The following is a 26015-nucleotide window of genomic DNA, read 5'->3' on the forward strand; positions in this document are numbered from 1 at the left end:
TATTATTATTATTATTATTATTATTATTATTATTATTATTATTATTATTATTATTAAATATTTATGTAATTGCAGTTTAAATATATACATAGACATGAAAGAATAGGTAATAACTTCAGGAAATATTACAATACTGTTGATGTCATTTTAAAACATGCAACATGACAACTACTGAATTTTCAGGAGGAAATGGAATGTTAAGTTCCAACTTAGATGGAAGAGAGTGCTTTCTATAGAGTTCTATTATCTTGCACTTCTTCAATTTCTCAGTGGTCCCTTTTCCTCACATGCCACAGACCGATTTGGGAGAAAAAATTGGATAAACTGTAAGATTCTTCAGAAATGGCAAATAATACATTAGGTTCTGAAACTTCTAATAAAAAAGATGCGAACTTCACAAAAATATTTTCTGAAATTTACTCAAAAGAACTGAAAATATAATGATACTCAGTTAAACAAACCTATAATCAAGTAATAAATGTAAAGGTTACTTACAGTTTTAATGTCCACAGTTACAATCCCTGAGTTTATATTGTGCCTTCGCAAATCAGATTTAATTAAAGCTAAAAGAGATAGTATTAAATATTAATTTAAATACATTTGCTGTAGTGATTTTTTTAAGTTTGTTTGTTACAGAATCCAACACATTAATGTCAGCAGTCTTCTTCAGAATATCTAATACTTTATTGCAATGTTTTTCAGCTATTTCTGAATGGAGAAATAGTTATATGGGTAAATACTAAAACACATTAATCAAAATTGCAAACCTAGAGACCAGGGAGAGAAGGTGATGGGTGTAGTGACATGGGGACTGAACAGCAGCCATTGCAGTGCAATGAAAGCAAATGCAATGCAGATAAGAAATATTCAAACTGATTGAACAACTAAATGAAAATATTTTCTGGAATTTATGTTATGCTGAGAATTCTCTCTACTCCACAACTGTTCATTTGTAGAAGATACTCCAGATACCTCCACTGTTTGATCCCCTTCGAGTTTGGGTGAAAGCTCAATTATTGCTAACTTCACAGAAGAAAATAATTTAAAGGCAATTATTACAGTAAGTTGCTTTATTCTTATTCAATATAACTTTTTATTCTTTCCAATGAAGACTCTATCTATCTATCTATCTATCTGTCTGTCTGTCTGTCTATCTATCTATCTATCATCTATCTATGTGATATGTAATATCATGACCAAAGCTTGTTGAAAGTATGCAGCAATATGACTTTTATATTCTATTCTATTATTAAATAAATCTAATTTATTGCCTTTGGGATCTACTACAATTCCTACAGATTCAACAAATATCTGTTGTGGAATATAGCCTGGATTCCCAGAAGGGAGAAGCTACAGTGAAGTTTAGACAGTTTGCTTGGGAGAAAGACGCTCAAAATAGCTCCTCCCTAGAAGTTCTCAGAGTATATCTTTAATGAGGTAGTAGTTGTTTTATTTGTGCAAGATTTCTGTCTATAGATGAGGAACAATAAAGGGAACTGCTTAGAAGTAATTCTGTGCCTTTAATGATTTGCAGAGCCTAGCAATATCTGAGTTTAGATATTTCTTAAAATGTATCACAATATATCAAAATACAATACCATATGTGAAGTGGAGGTTTGTTCTCCGAGTTTGTGGGTTGGTTTCTGAATGTTTCATTACCAGGCTAGATAACATCTTTAGGGGATCCCTAAACTCTGCTGAAGATGTTACCCAGCCGGTAAGGAAATGTTCAGAAACCAACCCACAAAGCTCGGAGAACGAAGCTCCACCCTCATCCTACACCTAAGCTACAGATATTCGCCACCTCTGCAATACTGTATAACTTAAAAAAGATCCTAATATTGATTTTTCTTAGATACTGTTCATAAATTATTGAGGAAAATCTTATGACTGGCCCACATGCTAGTCAACTTTTCAGTTTAGGCTTTAATCCGGGTTAAAATGATCACACATACTAATGAAAGAGGTTCATCAAAGATACAGGTAGTCGTCGACATGACCACAATTAAGACCAAAATTTCCATTGCCAAGCAAAACAGTTAAGTGCATTTTGCCCCATTTTACGACCTTGCTTGCCAGTGTTTAAATGAATCACATGGTTCTTAAGTTAGTAACATATTAAGTGTATTTGGCTTCCCTATTGACTTTGCCTGTCAGAAGATCGTAAAAAGTGATCACATAACCCCTGGACACTGTAATCTTCATAAATACATGCCAGTTGCCAAACATCTGAATTTTGATCAAGTGACCACAGGGTTGCTGCAATGATCATGTGAAATATTGTCATAAGTCACTTTTTTTAGTGCCATTGTAACTTTGAAGGGTCACTAAACAAATGCTTGTAAGTCCAGGACTATCTGAATAGAGACGCTCTATAAACAAAACAATAGGCAAAAGCCCACAGCCTGTTTAACCATTCTTGTTTCTTACTGCTGTTCCTCTGCTGTTAACGTATTTAAAATGTTTATAATTTTTTTATTTGCTTTACTCTTATGTTACATTGTGTTTTTATTCTTGTAAGATATGTGGTATGTTTTCTGGTAATAAAAGGAGTTTTACAGTTTCAAATAAACAAAGATGACTTAAGCCTTTGGACAGACTTCATATTCACTATTTTTCTATTAAGAACAAAAACATAATTTAAGATAATGTTAAGTGGTTACCTGTTAAAATGATACCTATAAACATCCACACAAAGAGAAAAATATTTCCAGCACGAGCACTGTAATCTGTTGTAAGCTTCCCTTGGATCAATGTAAAGATGATCCCAAATATCTGTAATTGTTTATAAGAACATATTTCAGAATTTAACTTTGCCAGTTCTGCTCAAGTTGCCTGAACTCTGCTAGTTTTATTTCCTACTATGCCCCATAAGTAGGGTTTTGTTTACACACTACTTTCAGAAAAGAACAGCATGTTCTCAAAAATGTACTACTCATGGCCTGCAAATTTGTTTAATTGTGGGGGGAAATAAACCCATCCCAGAATTACCCTGCCATTCCAATGGAAAACAGCTTATTCAAGAAAAGTATTGTTTCAGATTACAAGCATAGACAGAGATATGAGAAAAAATAGTTAGAATGGACTGGGTAGCCATGATTACATTTCTGCATAGTGCCAATGTAAATTCAGCAAAGGACAAGGAGTTTTTTTGAGATTATTGTAATGCAATTTTTACAACATATATATATTTTCAGTAGAGATGCTGCAAAGTTTAGGAAAGCTCTGTATAATCTCTATGATCTACAAAGCTTTCTAAAAGTCATTTCCTTAATCTTTGCTACTTATCTATTTATCAAAACAATATTACTGATATGATAGTTATCTGAGCTCAAAACTCCAAGACTCTAATAAAACATTCCTTATCACCTGTGCTGAAGCATTCAAAAGCCCTGATGAGGTGCCTTCTGACTCCGGGTATGTAATTTCCACAGCAAATTCAAAACCAAGGGGCAGATAACCTGTCATAAAGAAACTGACATAAAAAGCCAAAGTTCAAATTAGTAATAATTCCTACTATTTATATCAAAATTAATTGTTCTTCAGTTTTTATTACTATTAGGGCAACCTACAATGAATTTTCTAGCTTACTCCAATAATTTGAACATCCAGTTATAAAATTCCACCTCTGATGAAAATATATTCCACTAGAAAGTTAGCAGTTTACTATCAGTTTAAACACATAACAAAAAATAAATTTAATGTTCCTGAATTAGCATTGCAGTTTATTTTATTGCAAAAATCCTTACCCAAGTACTCCAGCAGTCACAAATATAACTATAAGGTATCCACAGTTCAAGGTGAATGTAAATACGACCATCCCAACAAAAGAGAGGATGTATACAACTAATGTAGTCTGCCTATAGAAAAAAAAAATCACAAATTATTTTTGCTGTTATTTCGTAACACAGAGCTCAAATAAAAATGTACATTTTCAGTGGCAATCTGTCTCTGCTTTCTTTTGCCACCTAACAGAGTAGATGTAGTCCTTGGATTACAATGGTAATTGGGACTGAAATTTCTATTGTAAACATTTATGACGTGGTCTAAAGCGTGACATTGGGTGACTGCATTGCTTAGCAACAGCAATCCTGACAATTCCTGTGCCATCATTAAGTGAAGATTGCAGATTGTTAAGCAAGGACCTCATGTGACCACAGCTTGCAATTGCTCACTGGCTTCTAACAAGCAAAATCATTGAGAAGCCAGCAGGAAATTTCAAATCCTGATCACAACAAGCCTTTCTTTAGGTAGCTAGCAAGCAGGCCGGCAGGCCAGTGAGTTGTATGGAGTATGGACAGGCTGCAATGCAGATGGGAGATAGAGGCATGGTGTGAGTGCAGGTAAGGAAGGGGGATTTTACAGCCTGGCATGAGTTTGAGCAGCCATCACTTGCCCTGCCACCTAGGGGCACCTTGGGACTAAAAGCAGGAGCAAGAGCAACTTACCAAAACAACTTGTGACCTCCTGCTGGTTTCCCCATTGACCTTGTTTGTGGAAGCAGGCAGGAAAGCTCACAAATGGTGATGGGATGCTGCAACACTCATAAATGCATGCCAGCTGACAACAAGCATCCAAATCACAATTATGTGGTTGTAGGAACACTGCAATGCCACAACTTTGATGACTGATCATCACACACCCCTCGTTTAACGCCATCATAATTTTGAAAAGTCATTGAAGTTGTAACCTGAGGACTAACTTTATCTATTTTAAAATTTGTGAAAACAGGTTTCTCAGATTTCAAGATTCAAAAGGTGCTTATTACTTTAAAACTACAACAATCTGGAGAAACACAGGCAGTACAGATATGTAGTATGGACTTTAGGACACCCAGACCATTGCCACCTGAAACAGTCTTACTCTTAACAGTTTTAAATTTCTGTATACATGACCTGATTTTAAAGAACGACAAAATGCTTTAAAATAGTATATGTAGCAAAATGTCTACAACTCTGACATTATCAATGGGAGTGTCAAGCAATCTTCTCTCATCTTTTCCATTTCTTCTGTTGCGTGCTTTTTCGCACAAAGATCCTGACATTGATAAAACCAGAGATTCCACTTAGAACTAAACCAAGAAATTCTGGTCCTTTGCCAAAAAACAAAAAATGAGCTATGAATTCTAGCCAGAAGCTTCCCAAAAAATAGTGAAACATAATTCTCTCTGGCACATACACAAACACGTTTAGCTAATTAACAAAAGACAGAATTATGCTCCAGTATTTTTTGTAAGCAGTCTTTTGACCTCTGTTAAGCTACTCAACCATATTATAACTACAGTATAATATATGAATTTAAAAATTTGCTATTCCTATTCATATACTTACTTGTATGTCTTGGTATGATCCAGCCACAAGCCGCAGATAATAGAGCCAACCATTCCAGCTACCACAAGTGTGAGGCCAATCCTACCTGCATTTATTTCTTCTCCCTTTATGTAATATAATTATGAAATTACATAATTATGCAATGAATAAGCAAGTTCACACTAATTCACTTTTTCAAAAAAGTCAATCTATAAAAAATTAGTAAAGTATATCAATCATTTCTGTAGGCAAACACCAAGCATAAGTAAGTTCAAAGTATGGCAACAATAAAAGAAATATTGTAGTCTGGGACACTATCTATGCATAGCCATAATTTTAGTTTATAGCCCATTCTCAACCAATATAAATAGGAATGTCTTCCAATTGTAAAAGAAATATAATATTAAACAAAGATTATTCTATTACCAATTTTTTATTAAAACAAGTATTTATAAAAAAAATAAGGAAATAGATGCAACCTAAGTCTACAAAACTGCAGCATTTTTAGATAGTACTTTCAAAGATCTGAAGATGAAATGCTCATTTTTTTATGATTCTCAGTTTGACAAGCCCATCTTTTGTTCCTTTTACAAATTTCTTCCTTCTTTTTATCTGAGATAATAATGAAATAATCCATAACCAGATAGTGTATCAATCTATTATTCTTTTACCTAATGACAGAACTCCCACATCCTATATGCCTAACTACTGTACAAATCAGAATTGGTAATGACAAAACCACAGAGAAGACGCAGTCAAACTATTCTCCAAAGCACCTAAATGCAGGACAAGTAGCAATGGATGGAAACTAACCAAAGAGAAAAGCAACCTAGAACTAAGGAGAAATGATCTGACAGTTACAACAATTAATCAGTGGAACAACCTGCCTCCAGAAGCTATGGATGTTCCAACACTGGAAGTTTTTAAGAAGAGACTGGACAGCCATTTGTCTGAAATGGTATAGAGTTTCCTGCCTGAACAGGGGGTTGGACTAGATGACCTCCAAGGTCCCTTCCAACTTTTATTATTTTATTGTTATTGTTATTATTATTAAACAAACAGGGCACTGATTTTGGTTTAGCAAGAAATTCTATAGAAACTTACCTTATAGTGAGCCAATATCATTTGGTTTAGTAGAGTTGAGATTGAATAAAAGGCTCCAGTCATAATTCCTACAAAAAAATTATTGCCATTGTTACAGAAATTAAATAAAGCCAAACTCATAAAACAAGGAACAAGTTACTCTTCAGCAGACTGAGTTACCTGAAAAGGAAATGAAAACTGGGAGGCCAGAATATCTTTTTGCCCTGCATGGGCTCATCTCCTGCTTGCCATTAAGACAGGCACAGAAGCACTGCACAGCACAGTGAAAGGGAGATACCCAAAGAGTTAATGAACTATGGGAAGGGCTGTGAACAAGTAGAAGTGAAATCTAAATTCCGTTTATCATTTTTGTCATAGGCAAAATCTGTGAAAAAACATCACTTAAAAAAGTAGGCTTCAAATGGCCTTATGGCTACATGGCCTTAGGCTCAAGAGTCTAATGCCCCAACACTTTTGTCATCTCTAGTTTCACATTACCCACCAGCTCCTCAGTAAATCTTTGCCTGGGGTTCTATGAATCAAGGGTCAAAAGAGAGGAGGCATGGAATGACTGTCAAAAGATCTACAATATTCCAAATTCTACAGAATAGTGACAGTCCCCATTTTCATACGAGAGGACTGTATACACCTCCATCATTGCACATTTATGGGTCATTCTTATGGCTCACTTGCTCCTTCACCAGCAAAAGCCCAAAGGTATCGGAACAAACCTCAGAATTTACATTATGTTCTAAGCTGCAAATGCTACTGCTGTCTCAGTATGAATGGCAGAATCACAACAACCTATTGAAGTTTCTTGAAAAATGCTACAAATCTTCATCCAGGAAGCAATTTTCCTACTTGTGTCTTTTAGTGCCACAAATATTTAAGTAATTGTAGACATTATATTTCAAAATCCATTATCTTATTTTGGAACAATGAAACATATACCACAGAATTAAAAAGTTCAACAATAAATACAGGTTCAGAATAGAATGTATAGCAGTGTACATGTTTACATTGAATAATAGTTGAATAACAGAATTAACTACATGTGCATATTTAATATTCATGTTCCTATCATGAATATTAATAATTTAAAATTTTTATATAAGAATTTATAATAGTAATTACATAACTCAATAGGGAGATAGATGGTATATCAATTTAACAAATATATCTTAGCAAATAAATAAGTAAAAGAAGGGAGCCAGGTTATAAAAACAATACAATATTTAGTACACACATCTTTAAATAAGTTAAATAAATGCTCACCATAGCTTATCAACAAAAGCATAAAAGGAACGTTCCTGAACAAATTGAGTATTGATTGTTTATAGGAGTGATCTTTTGGAGATGGATCCAGGAGAACAGCCTGAGACTGACTTGGAGGATATTTCGGTTTTTCCTTAAACACTAGGGAGAAAACAAAAACATTAAATATATAACATTTTCTCTTTGATGGAATGGTTTTACATGCACCTTCATATATAATAAATTATCAATATAATAAGGAAGCGTATTCATATGTTTCCATAAAGGCATAGATACTGGGATAACTAGAACCTTCAGTCACTATAAAACCTGAAAGTCGATGTGTTAGGAGAAGTACAGGTAGTCCTTGACTTACAATAGTTTGTTTAATGACTGTTCAAAGTTACAACAGCACTGAAAAAAGTGACTGAGTTTTTCACACTTATGACTGTTGCAGCATCCCCATGGTCATGCGATCAAATTTCGGCTGCTTGGCAACTGACCCATATTAATGACGGTTGCAGTGTCCTGGGGTCATGTGATCACCTACTGAGACCTTCGGACAAGCAAAATCAATGGTGAAGCCAGATTCACGTAATAACCGTATTACTAACTTAAGAACTGCAGCGATTCATTTAACAAGCAAGCGGTCATAAAGAGGGCAAAACTCATTTCGCAACTGTCTCACTTAGCAACTGAAATTTTGGCTCAATTGTGGTTGTAAGTCGAGGACTATCTGTAGGTATCACAGAACTAATTCCACTTTTTCCTATATAATGAGCAAAGGATCTTTATCCACAAAGATTCCTTTTCCAACTAAGAGGTTCCTAAAACTCTGATGCACATGGTCATCCTCTTCAACAAAGAATACTGAACTACTCCCCTCCTTGAAAGTAGAACTTAACCCTTTTAAGACAAAAAGAATTTATAATAAAGACAGAAGCTGCAGCATGGAACCTTTTATGAAGAAGTTTACTTACTAGAATTTAACATTTATTTTTCCAATTTTGATTGTCAGATGCTCACATACCATGCATTCTAATGATCATTTGAAACCTGAGAATATAGCGTGTCACTTCATTGTCCTGAATTTGCCAAAGCTCAGCAAAGGAACAGCACACCATAGTTGTTATATTATTCTATACTTCTACTGATAGAACTACCGTGACCAGCAGCAACATTAATGCCATATTGTGTTTCCGCAGCTAGGACCAGTTTTTTTCTTCATTACTATCAAGTACAATCTTTTTTTTTTTTTTTGCTTGAGATTTCCTCCTTCCTTATCAAGTGTTGCAATTTCTTATATTCATAGGATCTCTGATTTTGCAATCCTTCCTTGGTTACTGTATTATTTTCCTTTGTATATCTTAACTCCATAATTCTTCTAGTCATTGTTTTTTTTAGCACAATTCTGGTAATTCTTCTTTTACTTTTCCTTCAATTTGCTTCTTAGTCCTCTTAACCTAAAACGTAGACATCCCATTATACTTTTTCTTACTATCTTCTTATAGGTACGCTATAATTTGTAATTACAGCTAATTCTAGGAAAAATAAACCAAAAAGTTATGTATAATACATTGACATAGTTTTTGTATTATTATTATGGTTAATCTTCAATTCGATTCCCAGTCTGGGACTGATAAAAATTTAACAGTGCAAGCCCTAACCAAGGACGTAAGAGCTGTTAAGGTAGCATCTGAGTATATAGTTCTGAGTAAGGTGGTTTTTTGCAAAGTCAAGATATTCAGATCTAATAAGTTCAAAATGTCCATGTATCTAGGCAGCCCTTTGGGTATTGCTCTAAGGACTCCTATTACTATTGGTACAACCACTGATTTCTTCCTCCATTATCACTCAACTTCAATTTGCAAATTATTATTATTATACTGAAATGTTTTACATACCAAGCGCTGTTAATAAAAAGAGGAAAGTAGATACTCCTGCTGTGCCATAGAACATTATGCTGATATTGTGTCCCATAAGATCCAGGTCATTATGTGTGTTTGGAACTAAAACTGGAGGCAGTAAAAAGCCAATTGCTGTGCCTAGCTATTAAAATAAAAAGAAAATTGTGTTATAATATACCTGAAAACATAGGAAACTTATTAGACTAGGATAAGGCCAATCTAGCCAACAGTGTATCATACAACAGTCTAAAATGCATTCAAATGCACAGTCATAAACAGTAAGGCCTTGATTCACTTTCTCCCCAAGAGCTTCTATTTAAACTCTCACATCTAAGCCTCTGGGAGTGGTAGGTATGTGCAACCATTAAAAATTAAAGATATGAACAGATCAACTCTCCCCAACCTAATTCCCCTTTAAAACAACCTAGATTTGCAACCATCACCATATCTAATTATGCATTACATGACATGTTTTCTTTAGCATTTTTGTTTTATAATGAATGACCAACAGTTCTGACACTGAGAGGAAAAAAACTTTATTGCCCACATTTTCCATCATACATGTTTTACACCTCTTTATAAACCTTCTTTCTCTGCCTTTAAGAAAAAAAGCTTTAAATATTGTGGTATCATCTAACAGAAAAATAAATATAATCACCTAATCATTTGAGTTACTCCTTTTCCAGTTTTATGATACACAGCACAGTCACATTATAAAAGAATTATTATCCTTCCTTCCTATTCATTTCTAGAATACAATATTATAGCAGGTACCCCATTGAACTATCCCAGAGACTGATTTGCACATTTCAACATGAAAATTGTCTATTTTCTCTGCTTCCTTATCTTTTAACCAATAACAAGTTCTTGAAAAGTTGAATACTCTTAACACTCCTACGGTATGGTATGGCTGTTATAGTTGTTCAGGAGTGTTTGGTAAAGGACTGCATGAAAGGTCTTTTTGAAATCCAAACATATTTTCTGTTGGATTTCTATCAGCACACTTGGTGATACTTAGTAACAGTATTAGTAATTACATCAACCTGAAAGTTTCTATCACAAGCAAAGAAAATGGAAAAAAAACATTGCTTTTTCATCAGGAAGTCAACAATTAGTAACAGTTCTAATATTTAAATGACGTGATTTTTCTGGATTAGAGAACTATATTTAGAATGCACAAATGTTACAATACTTTTTATAATCATATTTTCCTAACTGTTGATTGTCTGAATATTGAAATATCAAAACTCTGGCAGAAAATATTTTCTTTTAAATACGCTCATATTTCTAGATTATTAGTTCTGTAATTATTAGAAGGCTATAACCGAAGAAGAAAACTTAGATTATAATGCCTTACTGACATCACAGCACCAGACAGAAGATACATGTCTAATTAGCAAGGATTTGAATTAAATATATGAAAGCTTAATTAGTCAATTGTAAATGTCCTTGGTTATTCCAGAGCAAATTGCTTCAATCATCAATGCCAACACGGTTGTGTGTGATCAGTGCTCATCTATTAAGAATGGAAGCAATTTTTTTTCTTAAATCCAAATGTACTTATTTTAATTTTTCTCACTAAAGTTATCCATCAACATCCCTATCTCATGCATCTCTTCCAGCAAATTTTCTCCTTTCTCCACTCACCTGATTGCCCAGAACAGCTACAGCACAAGCAGTGGACACTTCCTTGGGCCCAAACCAAACAGACGCAATGTGGGAGGGCAACCCCAAAATGAAGACCTGGGCTATGGAACACACAATCTGAGCCAGCAGAGTGACCAGATAGAGATTTGGCTGGATGCTGGCACATTTAATCCAGGCCCCCAAACAATTCAGTCCTGATCCCAGCAAGGCAGTGAAACGGAGGCCACTCGTGTCCAGAAACCAAGTGGCAGGAAAGATGAGAGGAACGTAGGTCACCATATACGACATGGAGAGCCAGTCAATTTCAGAAGAAGTAACATTATAGTAGCCAGTGAAGACACTGGTCAATATACTGTACTGGATCCACTGGAAGGCATTTACTAGCGAATAGCAGCTGAACACGGCCAGCACCACAATCCTGCGTTTGGAAAGCCGGGGGATCAGCTTCACCCCCACGGTACAGTCAGACAGCATAGCTTCTGCCTCTGGATACTTCTCGAGATCAGCCAAGGAAGCGGCGCTTCTTCCAAACTCCACATCCTTCTCGGTTACCAAAGGCGTGCAGCTGCCGCTGTTGGCCGGCTCTTTGCCGGCCAGGTATCCATTGCACTGGAGGGCAGGCACCGTGGCTTCCTCCCCAACCTCGCCGCTGGCCTCGCTGCTTCCCCCGGGCTCGGCCACCTCCGTCCCCTCCCCACCCATTCTCGCTGCCTGACCCGAGGCCTTCGCCCCGCCCAAGCCTACCTGTCGGCGGACCTCTGCTAGGAGCCTCCCCGTCTACCGCAAGCAGAAGCGCTACGCGCGCTCCCCGCTTTCTTTCCGCCTCCCCAGGCAAGTGTGCACGCGGCCACTTCCAGCCTGCCTTCTTTGGTGCTGGCCGAGCGCTTCCCGCCCGGCCTTCGCTGCGGGGATGCTTCGCTTGCTCTCCTCCGCGCGCCTCGCCTTTAGCTCTCACTTCTCCTCTCTGCCTCCAAGTCCAAGACTGGCTGAGCTCCGGCCTCGTTTCCTCCAACCCGGCCTCGTCCTCCCCCCCCCTCCCCTCACCCGCCAACGGTCATCCCAGAAACTCCAGGCAGAGATTGAATAAAGACCGCATCTCCGCCCGAGCGCCTCGAGTCAGCGAAGATGCGATGCCGGCTTCCGCATGCGCACACAATTTCCTCTCTGATCGGGAGACGGTCCAAGGAAAAGGTTCTAAGCCAATAAGGGGACGGAGAGGTACTTGCGCTGCCGCCGGCTCCGCCAATCCTGGAGAAACGAGGCGGGGCTGGGTCCAACGCCCAAACGCTCCCTGGTTTCCCGGCCCCGGTTAAGGAACCGGGGTGAGTGCGGTGCGTCTGGTTCGCCCTGCGGCCACGTGGAAAGGGTTGGCGTGGCAGCTGGTCCGGGTTCTCGTTTGGGGAGACTCCCCTTTCACAGATTGCTGCATCGGGCTTCTAATCCTCAGACGGAACGCGTGGGGTATTAGGGGAGGGGGCGGCCGGAGTAGCTATATATGCGCCTCTCGTTCGTAGCAGCCTTCCGAGTTTCGATGGCGGATTGCTCTTAAAAAAAGGTTCCTAAACCGCTTCTGGAAAATTAGGAGGAGGATAGTTGGACTGGGGAAAAGCTGATGGAGATCCACACCCAGTTTTCTCCACGTTACGGTTAGACCTCGGCTTTTCTCGCCTCGTGTAAAAACAGCTGTTTCTTGCAGCCACCTTCCCCGATTTATCGTAGGAAAATTGTTGGACTACAATGTCTAGCAATCTAAACCAGATCAGGGTATTGCAGACACTGGGGGGGGGGGGAATGTCCAATTTATAGAGACAGCACGCCACAGAAGAGCATCTGAAAGATAACAACACGTCTGGACTGGAATGCTTCAGGTTGAGAAAACGCTTATCGGGTTGGGAATCATTTTTAGGGGCTGATAAACAGCTTTATAGCCTTCAGTAGAGGCAATGGGGTAAGAAGGAATTGATAGTGAATGGGTTCTTGCACCTCTCTGAGCTTCGTTGCTTTCTGCAGACGTTTCATTACCTGGCTAGGTAACGTCATTGTTAAGGAGAGGGGTTTGCTGGCTGAGCTCAGAGAGCACCACAAACCACTAGCCATCAGTTCCTGAGATGGCAGAAAACGTATAAGTTCCAGTCTGATTTGCTGATCCCGAAACTATAGCAAACTCCTCCATTTTGCTTTCCTGCCAGCTGGGGTGTATGTTGTATATAGAGTAAAGTAATTGGTTAAATTCCTTGGCTATATTGCCCTCCCACTTTCTAAATATCACCAACCAACAGGAACACTGCGGAGAACAGAGATGCAATTTATATGCAGGTTTTCATAGATGCTGATTCACCTCTCTGTTTCTTTGTGGGTCAAAACAAAGTACAAAGATAGAGCAGAAGTGGCAAAAATAAGGCAGGAAAGCTGCCTCTCTCAAAACTCAGCACTCCCTGTTTCCCTATTGTTAGCAGTATTGCAGGACCTGCATGATAAGTGGGAAAGCTTTGCTTGTGTGGCTCCCCCAGCCTAACCAAAAGCTATTTGGCAGACTGTAGGGAGCTATGGGGTGCAGCCACAGCTGGTTGTTTTGTTAGCTCACCTTATCTGGAGCAAAAGAAGTTTGGTAGAAAAGTGGGTGCACTACTTACGGAAAAGGATGTGCCAATAGGAGTGGATTGATCCCCTTCCCCAAAGCTCAGTTGAAAATATTCCATAAACTGATCTGTGGATTTCTGCTAGTTTTGCTTTGTTTTGTTTTGGGTGGGGACACTTATTTAAAACCAGAACAACTGACAAGTTTCTTTCAATCATGAGCTAAGAATGAGATAAAGGCAATATCACAGGGACATGGCTGAATAAAGATATTGCCAGGACATATTCATTTCTTGGCTAGTTGCAAATGATCTCCCTGATGTTATTTCATTTGTCTGCTGAAGTTTCTTGTCTTTGTGTCTTGTGATAACATACGATAGGTTATTTGCTTTATTGTGCCATGTATAATTCAACTTACCAACAATTGATTAAAATAGTTAGATCCCTGTGTACTGGTTTAGCTGTGATTTGAATTGCCAGTTGCCAAGCACTTCTGGAATCTTCTAAGGTTCTTAGTTGAGAGTGGCCATTTCTCAACAGATATTTAAAACTTGGGAACTTCATTTCAGCAAAAATCGCAGTTCTGCAGAGCATAGGTACGTGTCAGTGAGCATGTGGATTAGAAAGATCAAGGAATCACTGTTTATTTGGATTTCAAAAGGCTAATGATGTCTCTCATCAAAGACTTTTAAGCAAACTTCCTCTTTTGTTAAAGAACAAAAGTCTGAAAGTAAAAAAATGTCATTTCAATGGATAGAACTATACAAATAGTGGGAGCCGAGTGGGCCAATGTACAATATGTTAAATTACTGATTAGTGAGTTGAAGTTAATATGAAGCTTGGGCTCTAGAGTAATGAGGACCAATAAAAAGTTCTTCAGCAATTTTAACACTTTAAATAATGTAAATAGTTTAAATGGTTAAACTATTAAACGCAGTGCTGCCAGGTGTATAAAAGACACTGGCTTATACTTTAAAAAGACAGTAGACAGATTCATGAAGGATGAATTTCATGAAATTCATGAAGGTGTGAATTTCAATGTGTAGCCCTTTGTTCTTTAAGGAGGGGAGTATAAAAACTGAAGTCTAATCACACCCTCCTCGTTCAGAATTGCCTATCTCTAATATGCTCTGGACCTTGCGCAATTAAACTTCTCTGCTAACCCCTCCGGAATTCGTAAGAGTTCTTTCGTTTTCCACAAGAACTGTAATGGCTAGTAGTCTTGATGCTAATATGAGTTGCTAGGGGAGGCACCAGCAATTACAGTGTTTCTAACTTACAGTTGAAGTTATCAGTAGTTTCAATCAATATTAGAGTAAACAAGCTGCAATAGTGTTGCCCATAAAACCATAAGCAACAAGGGTATGTGATAATGATCTTGAGAGACCAGGAGGAAGAGCCCCCAACAAGGATCAGTTAACAAAACAAGTCAGAAGGAAGAGGGGTGGTGAAAGCATTCCTAGTTTTCTGGAGAGTGAAAGGGAGGGGTACTTTGAGACTTGCAAGCTTGATGTTAGCCTTGCAAGGTATCCAAACAAGAAGCACAACGAGTTGTACTAGTTCTACCTTTATTGTGAAGTTAACAAAATCTTGTGAGTCTGAAAGTACTTCCATCCTTAAAGGGGGTATTAGTTACTTCTGGCATGTCTAGGCAGAAGCCATGTTTTTTAGTTCTTTACTTTTCAAGTTCTTTGTACTTTTGAAAAATAATAGCCTATAGTTCTGGAGATGGCAACCTCAGATACAAAATAGGAGCTTAAAATTACACAAATATTTTAAGCCATTGGATTTATATTACAAAATGGTATCTCACAACTTCTGAAGTTGAGGATGAGGGGTTTGCACCCATTGTATTAGAAATGCCCCTCTAAACTTTATAATATAATATAATCAATTATATTTTAAATTAATGTCTGATCATTTCCCTATAGTCCTTCAATATGTTGGAGTATGAAAGACTATTAAAGAGCTTTTATTATAATTTGCTCATGTAAAAAAATTACAGTGGTGTGAATTCTCTTTTGCAAGAGGGAAAAAACAGATTTATCACGTTTATTCCTTGACCAGGAAAAAGGTCAGGACTTGCATTTCCAGGCAAGAGGTTTATAATCAAAATCTCATAACTGTCAATGTCTCTAGAAATAAAGCAGTAGTCTATATACAATATATATTCCAGATCAGATTACTCTCACACAATTTTTTCAACAATTTTCAAAGAAAAAATTAATTACATTGTTGACAGGCATCTGTCTAAATATGCCTTTATTTGACAAGACAGGAAAAGAGGTAGTCTACACCCTTCAGAATATTTTCCAAAGAGGGTACATGTCCCCTAAATTAGCAAAATCCTCTAAAGGAACCTTAGTTTAGAGCATTACAGCATTTATCACTCTCAGGCGACTATCCTGAAAAGTGAACTCTGGAGAAATTTTATAAGTAGTTGAAATACCAACTGGAACACGGACTTTTCGGCTGATGTTCTGCAGAACTACAGTTGTACTTATTCCTAGCACTGTAAATCTGTCTAATGAACAGGATGTATAAGTAAGAATCTACTAATAGGAAAAACTGAACACAAGACGAAGGAGAAAGATCTTATCATGAGAAGTCACATTAGAGTATGCAGAAGGGGAGATTTGAAAAGGGCCACCAGGATACCTGCATGAAGGAAATATTCATAACCATAGATTGGGGGCAAGGGGTGAAAGAGTGGTATATAGATTTAAAAACTATGCAGATGAACTATATGTGATTCTACCCTGAAGAATTCCAAAGGGACCTTGCTGACCAAGCAGATGTAGGTAGAATTGAAAAAGTGCTAACAAAAAAATAGGGCAGAGGAAATGTGGGCCAATTCTAGTCAAATGAATTGGCTGACCAGATAATTTCAATAGCTGATTTAAGAGGATTAGTGCAGCATCTTTGATGTAATGGGGTTTTATATTACCCTATCCCACAATATTTTTGTGGTTTACTCCAAAACCAAACTTCTACTATTCAATTAATGGGTATCCTGAATCTTCTAGATCTTGGGAAGTAGAACTACCATCTCCTGATCTTGTTTCTATTTATGTCTAACTTTTTAATTGTTTTTGAAGAATGTTTTAATGTTTTTTTGCACACCATGCGGTCATGTTTCTGATATGTGGCCATATATATTTGATAAATAAACAAATACCCATCCAACTGAAACACATGAACTTCTTCCCTACAAGAAAGGATTTGGGACATCTTAGCTTGGAAAATAGGCAACGGAGTTAGAAAGTTCTTGAGAGGTATAAAACCATGCATGATGAATAAAATGAACTTTTGTTCCTCTCTCACATAATGATGATGTTGGGTCATCCAATGAAGCTGACTAGGGGGAGATTCAAAACAGTAAAAAGAATGTGCTTTTGGGGGGCAAAGCACATTCTTTAACTGAGGAATTAATTACCACAAAAACCTGGTAATATCTGTTACATTAGATCAGGGGTTCTCAACCTTGGCAACTTTTAAGACTTGTGGTCTTCAACTTCCAGAATTCCTCAGCCAGCTTTGCTGGCTGAGGAATTCTGGGAATTGAAGTCCACAAGTCTTAAAGTTGCCAAGGTTGAGAACCCCTGCATTAGATAGCTTTAACAAATTGGATAAATACATGCAGGACAGATCTGTCAAAGGCTATTGGGTTTGAAAATCCAAGACTAGTTGAGGGTGATATTGATATTATATCTCCATCTTCTCAGAGGCATCTAGTTGGTTACTATGAAAAACAACATGCAGGACTAAAATCAGCTTTGGCCTCATCCAGTAGGGCCATTGTAGTGTCCTAATGTTGTTAGAAGTGGATTTCAGGATGATTAGTATGTGAATTGTCCGCGTTGGAAAAGAATATTTTTCTCCTCAGAGATCAACTGCATCATCTTTTCTAGCAAGTATATATCAAGCTTCATTTCTATAAGAACAGATCAGTATTGCCTGTTTTCAGTGATAAAAAGTATTAAGCAAATGAGGCCTGAGTTTTTTGTATTATGTGCATTTTGTTTTAAAAAACAGGAATTTGTGTCACAGTAACTAGAAGAAGCACATTTCACTATCATGGCTGAAGATGAGAAAAGGCAGTTGCTTGAATATAATCAGATGAGGGAATCGAGATGCTTGCTAGAAGGAAAGAGTGAAACTTCGTGGCTCAGGCCCCAGAAAAAGCATTTTCCTCAAAGTAATCAGGCTTCAGCAGAGAACTACAAAGAAGAAAAAAAGGAGGATGACAGTGGCAGGACATCCTGGATAAAAATAACTCCTTCTGATCATAAAGAAAAAAGGCATTTTCCTGAAAAAAGTAAGTTTGCATATATTGCACTTCCAATATTGAACGTCACACATCTGTAATTTTTTCTTAAAATTAAGAGGAAGAATTCAGTTGTGGTGAGTCCATCTATTGCTGCAAACTAAAAAAAATTATCGGTCCAGATATTTTAGTATATTGAGTGTGTGTGTTATTATGTATGTTTGTATGTATGTACTTACATCACTTCAGCTTTTGTTGTTAAGCAAATCAGCATGGGTCCTTAAGTGAGATATCACATGATCACAACTTCAATTTTACTGCTGACTTCTCCATTTATTCTGCTTGTTTGGAAGCTGGTTATGAAGCACACAAATGTCAATCATGTAACCAGGGGGACACTGATGGCCATAAATGTGAGGATTGGTTGCAAAACCTTTTTTTCCAAATGTAACTTTGAACAGTTGCTAAACAAGGAAGTTGGTAAGCGAGGATTACCTATATGTACAGTACATACAATCAAACCCAGGTGTATGTTAAGTATCTTGAGACAGCTCTCTGAAAAGCATTTTCTAAAGATCATATACTTTTCCTGTTTCACTGAAAGGCTAAGATCTCTAGGTATAGACATCCTTTTCCTTCTAAAAACAATCAGAAAACATTTTAAATTATACTTCCTTTTTCTTCCCAACAGATGTAATGGTGAGAATACAGGGAGATTAAAGATGACATTAGACCTAATGAAGCTCTGTAAACAAATTCCAGGTTGATTGCATGATTAAAAGCTTCCTCCCCAAATGCTTGTAGCATACATTAATGTTTCTATTGTTTCTCTGGTTGAAAGGAGAAAATAAGGGCAAATTATCTTCCCCAGTTATTGCCTTGGAGTTCTTGCAACATAAATGGCATATACAAGTTTATAATCAAGTTTATAAACCTTGCATCTTGACCATTTATCTGCAGTTTGCCCCAGCAGATGTGTCAGAAAACATGTTTTCTGGGTAGAGAACTATATATGATTTAATAAATAATTTTGGATGTAGAAATATATAATTTAAGGATACATAGAGGTCTCTCCATATCAGTGTTAACTTAATAGGATCTAACAGGCACTGTTCTCTATCACACCTGCCCCTGATTATCTCCTAAGGTCCACATGACCCCAACGCCTTAGCTTTCAAGAATGCCTTAAAACTTTGACACCCACTCTAATGATTGATCCAGAGTTATTCAGGGAGGTCTATGGTTGAATTGGGCCTTGAACCTGGCTCTCCTGGTCTAAACATTATATTACACTGATTTTCACACGTTAAAACTATAACAAAAGAACCAATTCAGCTTTTTAAGGGTCAGTATTATATGTTATTCTGCCAATGAATTAGTCAGTATCATTGCTATTGCATGTGCTCCAAAATATTATTCAATGATGGGGAAATAATAATCATGCTCTCTTCTTTCATTATTTATTTATTTATTTATTTATTAAATTTATTGGCTGCCCAGTTACAATGCTTGCCCAATATAACTTAATATATCTTGTAATCAAGCAAACAGGTATTCTATTTTACTGAGTACTCTTTGGGCTTAATCATCAACTTTTTTGTAAAACAAATACTGATGTTGAATGTATAATAGAAGAATAAACTACTACATTATCCCTATTCAATTTATTTTAGAACACTATGGAGAAACCCAGTGCTTTTTTTTTACTAGCCATAATTTTATCTTGCTTGCCTGATAATTACACAATTCATTTTTATGATCAGAGGAAATCCTGCTGAAGTAGCTTTTCCCTTTTAAATGGTTCAAGGGTGATTTTATAGTCTTGCAATAATTTTTATTATTCAATTACTTTCAGAGAAAGATATTTAAAAAATATGAATGGCACCCATTACATTTTATCTCTTTGAGGAAGCATAGGATTTCTTTAAAAAAAGACTTAAGAATTTTTATCTGAAATAAATGCTAAAGTAGAATATGGGAACTTATGAATTACCCTCCTGGATCCTTTCAGTTCAACATCCTGTGAGCCAGGAAATCCATTTAGTTTTTTGGCCTGATTTAACCTTACCACCTGAGCATTTCAGGAATCCATATTCAAAACTGTTCAATGAAATACAGAAGCCCAGAAAATGTGCAAGTAAAATGGCCAAGACTCCTCAGTAAAGACTGTCCTCTAGTTAAGCTTTGCTCTTTTCTCTGAACGGCTGTTCAGCGCAATGTAATTAAGGTGCTGGATTAGGACCTGGGGAACCCAAGATCATATCTCCTGGCAGTCTTAGAAGCTCATTAGATGACCTTTAGACAGCCACTCCCTCTAAGACCAGCTTATCTCAAAAGGTTATCATTGTAGAGAAAATGGAGAAGAAACTGCTTACGCATTCTGCCTATGCTTCTAAAACTGTAATAGCTAGTTTAGTATAGCAGTTAAGGCATCAGCCTAGAAACTGGGAGACTGTGAGTTCCAGTCCCACCATGGGCATGAAGCCAACTGGGTAACCTATGGCCAGTCAATTTCTCTCAGCCCTATGAAGGAGGCAGAGGCAAACCACTTCTTTAAAATCTTGCCAAGAAAACGGCAAGGATTTGTCCAGGCAGTCTCTGAGAATTGGACATGATTGAACAGAAGGGGAAAAAAACTTTAAAGGAAAAATGGGATAAAAATCAAAAGAAGTATTAAGGTTAGTTGCATGTAGCCAGATGTTTAGGCTGGATTTGGCATTTTTATCCACCTATCAAGTCCTTCCCAAGGATCTGGGATAAGCAGATGTGTTGTTTGATGGTGTTAAAGGTATTGTTCCAAGATGTAAACTTCTTCAAAAAAAAAACCCTGCCTTTTGCAATTTTGTTAATGCCAATGATGTTCAAGTGGTGCTCCAGATGTTTTGGGATTGTAACCACGATGTCTATTACTATTGGTATTATCTTTGCTTTCTTTTGCCATCATCACTGTATTTTGTGATTTTCTCCAGCTCTTCCTCTTCTCTTCTGCTGTCTTCATATACTGCCACCTCCACTATCCAAACTTTTTTGCCTTTCTTATCAAAAATTGCTAAGTCTGAGGAATTATATGGCAGGTGTTTGTTTGTTTGAATTCTAAAGTCTCAGATCACTTTAGCATCATCATCTTCTATTGCTTTGTCTATTTTTGGTCCCGCCACTTCTTATGGGCAAGCTAATGGTATTTCTTGCAGATATTCCAATGCATCATTTTTGGTACTTTGTGATGCCATTATCTGTATCATTATTTTTTCAAAAAACAGTAAGAAAGGAGAGCACTGAGCCTCCATCCCAGTTAGCAGAAAAAAGAAGCACCCAGGTTCCTTGGAAATAAACTCTCTGACTAGAATATTTCTATTTAAAGACATGAAATCAACAGTAAATAATCTGCATCTATGTATTCTTCTGAGATGGATGGCTATATATATTTGATAAATGATGTCTCTGTGTACCAATAAAGGAGAATATTTGTAACTCAGTGTTGAAATGAGGAGTCCTTGATGGTCTCTGAGTTTGTTTTCTTGCAGACATTTCATTGCAGTCTAGCACTGATGATGTTACCTAGTTTGGGTAATGAAATCTCTGCAAGAAAACAACCAAGCTCAGAGAGCACCAAGGATCCTTGATGTGTGTACTCTAACATACATACATATGTACATATATACATATGAGTATGTACAGTAAGCTCTGTGTTATTATTTTTTCTCCTTGGCAACATCTTTCAGAACAGACGAATAAAAGTGCAGTCGTTTCATATAATTGATTCTAACCGGCAGACTTATTCTGAACTAATTAAAATGTGCAGGGTGTTTCAAAAGTTACTTCATAGCCTAAGGATAACCCTAACAAGACACTATAAGATCATTGTGGGTTATTTATCACACATTGTCCCATTAATACCAAATCACTCCCTGGCAGAGTGAATTGGATTGTTCTGATATGAAACAGACATCATAGATGGTTTCAGAAGTCTTGTATAACTTGTGTTTATACACATTTCAACTACTATGACATGCTGTAAGATTAGTGTATTGTTAACTAATGATAATAAAAATGTTATATGTGGGTGATTCTGTTTTTCATTTGTATTTATTTTATCTTTCAGACAATGCAATTTTTGGATGAGAGGTCTTATTAGAAGCAGTTTCTCTGCTGGAGTACTGAAGTTGTGTGCATTTTACCTAATTGAAAAAACAAGTGTGTTGTCTGTGTGTGTACGCATGTATACATACATACACAAATATTCATTTTTGAGAATGAACTTAGCTACAAGATTATGGTTGATTTTTAAAATGGATTTGCATGGATTATACAAAATAAAACATAGTATGATGAAATAAATGTCCTTCGTTTCAGAATTATTTTCTCAGTATTCCCCATAATAATCATATGAGGCTGGACAGTATCATTATACAATGCTGGTTTTCTTCAGGTTACTGGAACATACATTAAAAATTGGAGTCACAGATTACTTCTCAATTTAATGTATTATTGTGTTATTACACTATACAAGGCTATTCACATGATAATCTTCCCAAGTTTCCTTAAGGGCTATCTGCACTAGCTGCTACCATACCTGAACAGGATAATTTTTGACAGCTGAACTTTTTTTTTTTAAAGTCTGCTTACACTTACATTTTTTTTCTGTTCACTTGAGGTAAAATGAAAGAAGCTGAATGGTAGCATTTTTTAAAAAAAAATCACATTTCTACTAGGTTTTATTCTCTTCTATGCTACATAAAGTTTGGGGAATTGTGCTTTTTCAGCACTGATGAAAGATATAGAAATCAAAAGAGCTACCAAGATTTTATTTTAATTTTAAAGCTGGTTGTTGTGCTTGCCTATAATGTCTATATAAATTTTATTTTAGTTTGTATAGATGTATGTTTTTGTACATTTGTGCATGTGTGTGTGTGTGTGTGTATTTCACACAAAATATGTACGTGCACTAAGACCTGTCAGCAATAAGGTCATTGTTTTCCTGGTAGAAAAAGATGGGAAGGTAGAGCAACAGGAAAATTGTCCAATGGGAGAACACCGTAGCCTTCAGTTCTGAGTAGCTTGCAAGCTTGCTAAGGTGTCTCAGTCTGGATAAGGTTTTTTTAAATTAGTTTAAAGCCCAGCTGCCACAAGCAGAGGGTAGAAGCAGTTTAAACAATAAGTTCAGATTTGTCCTTTATCCGGTGGAAAGTAGCACAGGTGTCTCAAACTCCAGTTATGGGGGATAAACACACAGGGAGCAGAAGAAATGATCAGGCTGCTAACTCAAGCCACAAAGTAGGGTCATGGTTGGTGGTGAAGACTCAAAGGGTTTCTGGGAGGAGAAACTTCAGACCTTGCATTCCATTTATAGGCTTACCGATTCTTGTGGCTAAAACAAGACAGGGTAGAGAGTCAGAGTAAAGCCCCATTTCCTGCCTCCCATCCTCCCAATATTTTCACCAGAGGACATCTGCAATCCAGTTCACATTTTTTCAAAAACCTAATTATTTGAGCTTACTCTGTCCTCGCCGAGCACACCTAGTATTCAACTAATATACATTTCAGTGTAATGTAAAAACTACATTTGTATTTTTAGAGGTATGTAAGCCATTTAGCCTCAAGAAAAACTTTTGAACTACATTGAAACAAGTTCAAAGACTTTTCTGGACAGGAATCACATTCCTTTCATGCCAAAAATAGCCCTTTGAAGATAAAGTTCCTTCTGATGATTTAAAAACTTCTGATATTGTGATAGCAAAATGTTTCCAGCCTCTCAGATAAATTCCACTAAATGCTTACTTCTACACTGACCATCTCAGTCTTGTATATCAGTCTTAATGAAATGATTTGAGACTTGTCACTGAAAGCATAGCTGTTTTTTTATCCTTAGATACTGGCACAGTCATTGCTTCTTACATCTTACCTTCAAGTGCCTTCAGTCTTCTGGAAGCTGAAAGTGACCTTAAAAATACTAATCCATCTCCAGGGATAAATGAAGGTAAAAAAAATATGGAGGGATAGAATTCACATCTGTGGTATCTGAAGCCTACAGTCACAATTAGCAGTGCACATTAAGATACAAATTTGATGAAGGCTCTGCTGAAAGTTATCTTCCATGTAGTCTCTTTTCAGAACTACAGTTCCCTGGAGAAAGTGAATTGTTGTTATGCCAGTTGAGGTTTAGGTTCTGTGAAAACATAACTCCCATTGTTTGCCACAAGGCAAAAAAACATTTCCTGAGAACAAGATAGCTCTGAGTTTTAAGAAAATGTCATGTCAGGCATTCTCAAAACATTTTATCTCCATAAATATTATTTCTTGGAATGCAGAGAAACAAAAGGCATGTGCCCTAAATATTAGCACAATACTTAAGCCAAGAAAATCTTAATAGCAGAAATACAAACATTCTTCATTTATAATAGCCACCAGATTATTATTGTGCTTTTAAAATGAGGGTCAATAGATTCAACCAAGATAAGCAAAACCTTACTGGACCTCAAAACCTTAAAAGCTCTTTGAAACTACAATAACAAAGGCTTGTTAAACATGAGACAAGAAACCATGTTTAATATATGCCTCTAAATGTTTAGATTTCTACATTATTGATGCTTTTGGCTAGAAATAATATGTTGCAATTCTGTGTATGAACAGTAACGAAGTTCCTTATAGAAGGAAAATGCTATTGTCTGAATAATTTGTAGGTTTCTTTTTATATAAGATACTGGTTTCCATGTTTTATCTGCATTAAAGCAAAGCACAATTTATATGTGGCTATGCACTCAGAGCCTTGGCTGTTGTGGTATCACAGATCAATCTTAATCATTTCTCCTTTTGACATGTCACAAAATCTCATTTCAGCACAAAATCTCTCAAACTGTGAATGGCACAAAGTTTATCTGTATTCTGAAACATGATTGGGTATGAAAGGCAGGGCACCTGAGAGAGTCTGTCACACAAAGAAAAACTGAATGTGTTTTGTTTGGTTTTCCCTTAAGCACTAGTGCTTCTTAAAAGATTTTGTACATTGAATGTAGTCAGATGCATGAGTATTGTTATTTATCAGGCAGATTCTTATAGAATACTTAAGAGTAAGAACACTCAGATGACAATTAACAGCTATAGTGATACTGTGTTAATTAAAAGTGCTCCAGAAGTGCTCCACTTTGACAACTTTCAGAAAAGCAGTACTGTACTGTATAATCAGAGCAATCCAAAGCTCCTGCAGAAGGCTATTCCATAAAACATGCAATAGAAAAGCAACATCTCCTAGCCTTGGGTCTAATAACATGATAATGGAAGGCTATCAACTATTTTTCCCACATATATACTGGTGACATACTTAGTCTTATTGATAATTATGCATCTTCTATACCAAAGTATATTTATGTGTAATGAAATTGACAACATATGGACAGACTCAACCATAGTTTCAATTGGGAAACTGTGAGCACCCTAGACCAAGCTGGATCCAAAAAATATTAATTCCTAGAAGAATCCCTAGTCACAGAGATAAACCCACACAATGAAAAGTTAAGAAGGAAACAAAAAGACCAGAACACATCCTTTCCTGCAGCCAACATCCAGATAAGCAGGGATTAACACCATGCACACAAGCAGAAAACAATACCCTAATCAAGAAACTACCAAGGATAAAACCACATCCCCACCAAAATTGTCAGAGCAACCTAAAGATAAAGGTAAAGGTTTCCCGTCCAGTCGTTTGCGACTCTAGGGGGTGGTGCTCATTTTTGTCAAAGACATTTCTGTGGTCATGTGGCCTGCATGACTATACGCCAAGGAACACGGAATGCTGTTGCCTTTCCACCAAAGTGGCACCTATTTATCTACTTGCATTTGCATGTTTTCAAACTGTTAGGAGGGCAGGAGCTGGGGAAAGTAACAGGAACTCACCCCATGCTGTCACCTTTCTAGCTAACAAGCTCAGCATCTTTAACCGCTCAGCCATCATGTCCCCAGGGCAACCTACTATGC

The 26015-nt window shown here is 37.0% G+C and overlaps 2 protein-coding genes across 5 annotated transcripts in view; one reads left to right on the plus strand and one right to left on the minus strand.

The window, feature by feature from the left end:
- The window catches only part of FLVCR1 (feline leukemia virus subgroup C cellular receptor 1), a 13743-nt gene extending 1841 nt beyond the window's left edge, over window positions 1-11902 (minus strand). Inside the window, exons 1-9 of the mRNA XM_015815948.1 lie at window positions 11201-11902; window positions 9551-9695; window positions 7668-7808; window positions 6414-6481; window positions 5331-5434; window positions 3750-3860; window positions 3370-3475; window positions 2664-2775; window positions 496-563 (exon numbers count right to left, since the gene is read on the minus strand). Coding sequence (XP_015671434.1) covers window positions 496-563; window positions 2664-2775; window positions 3370-3475; window positions 3750-3860; window positions 5331-5434; window positions 6414-6481; window positions 7668-7808; window positions 9551-9695; window positions 11201-11902 — 1557 coding nt within the window. The remainder of the gene's footprint in view (window positions 1-495; window positions 564-2663; window positions 2776-3369; window positions 3476-3749; window positions 3861-5330; window positions 5435-6413; window positions 6482-7667; window positions 7809-9550; window positions 9696-11200) is intronic.
- A 572-nt stretch (window positions 11903-12474) lies between these two features.
- SPATA45 (spermatogenesis associated 45) lies at window positions 12475-22446 on the plus strand. Of its 4 annotated transcripts, none has more exons than XM_015815955.1 (3): window positions 12475-12522; window positions 17813-18095; window positions 22147-22446. In XM_015815955.1, exons 2-3 carry the CDS (start codon window positions 17855-17857, stop codon window positions 22164-22166), a joined length of 261 nt encoding a protein of 86 aa, XP_015671441.1. In that variant the 5' UTR covers window positions 12475-12522; window positions 17813-17854; the 3' UTR covers window positions 22167-22446. The 4 variants fall into 4 exon arrangements, with proteins under 4 accessions (XP_015671441.1, XP_015671442.1, XP_015671440.1 ...); XM_015815956.1 differs by having other exon boundaries at window positions 12508-12531; XM_015815954.1 differs by lacking the exon at window positions 12475-12522 and adding an exon at window positions 12546-12846.
- The last annotated feature ends 3569 nt before the right edge of the window (window positions 22447-26015 follow it).

The sequence above is a fragment of the Protobothrops mucrosquamatus genome, unplaced genomic scaffold (assembly GCF_001527695.2).
Source record: "Protobothrops mucrosquamatus isolate PMUCROS unplaced genomic scaffold, P.Mucros_1.0 scaffold388, whole genome shotgun sequence".
Taxonomy (NCBI): Eukaryota; Metazoa; Chordata; class Lepidosauria; order Squamata; family Viperidae; genus Protobothrops; species Protobothrops mucrosquamatus.

Excerpts from the sequence above, each read along its gene's own strand:
- SPATA45 (XM_015815955.1), top strand. The coding sequence starts at position 17,855 with ATGGCTGAAGATGAGAAAAGGCAGTTGCTTGAATATAATCAGATGAGG. Across the intron at positions 18,096-22,146 it reads AAGGCATTTTCCTGAAAAAA|ACAATGCAATTTTTGGATGA; the intron begins GTAAGTTTGCAT and ends TTTATCTTTCAG.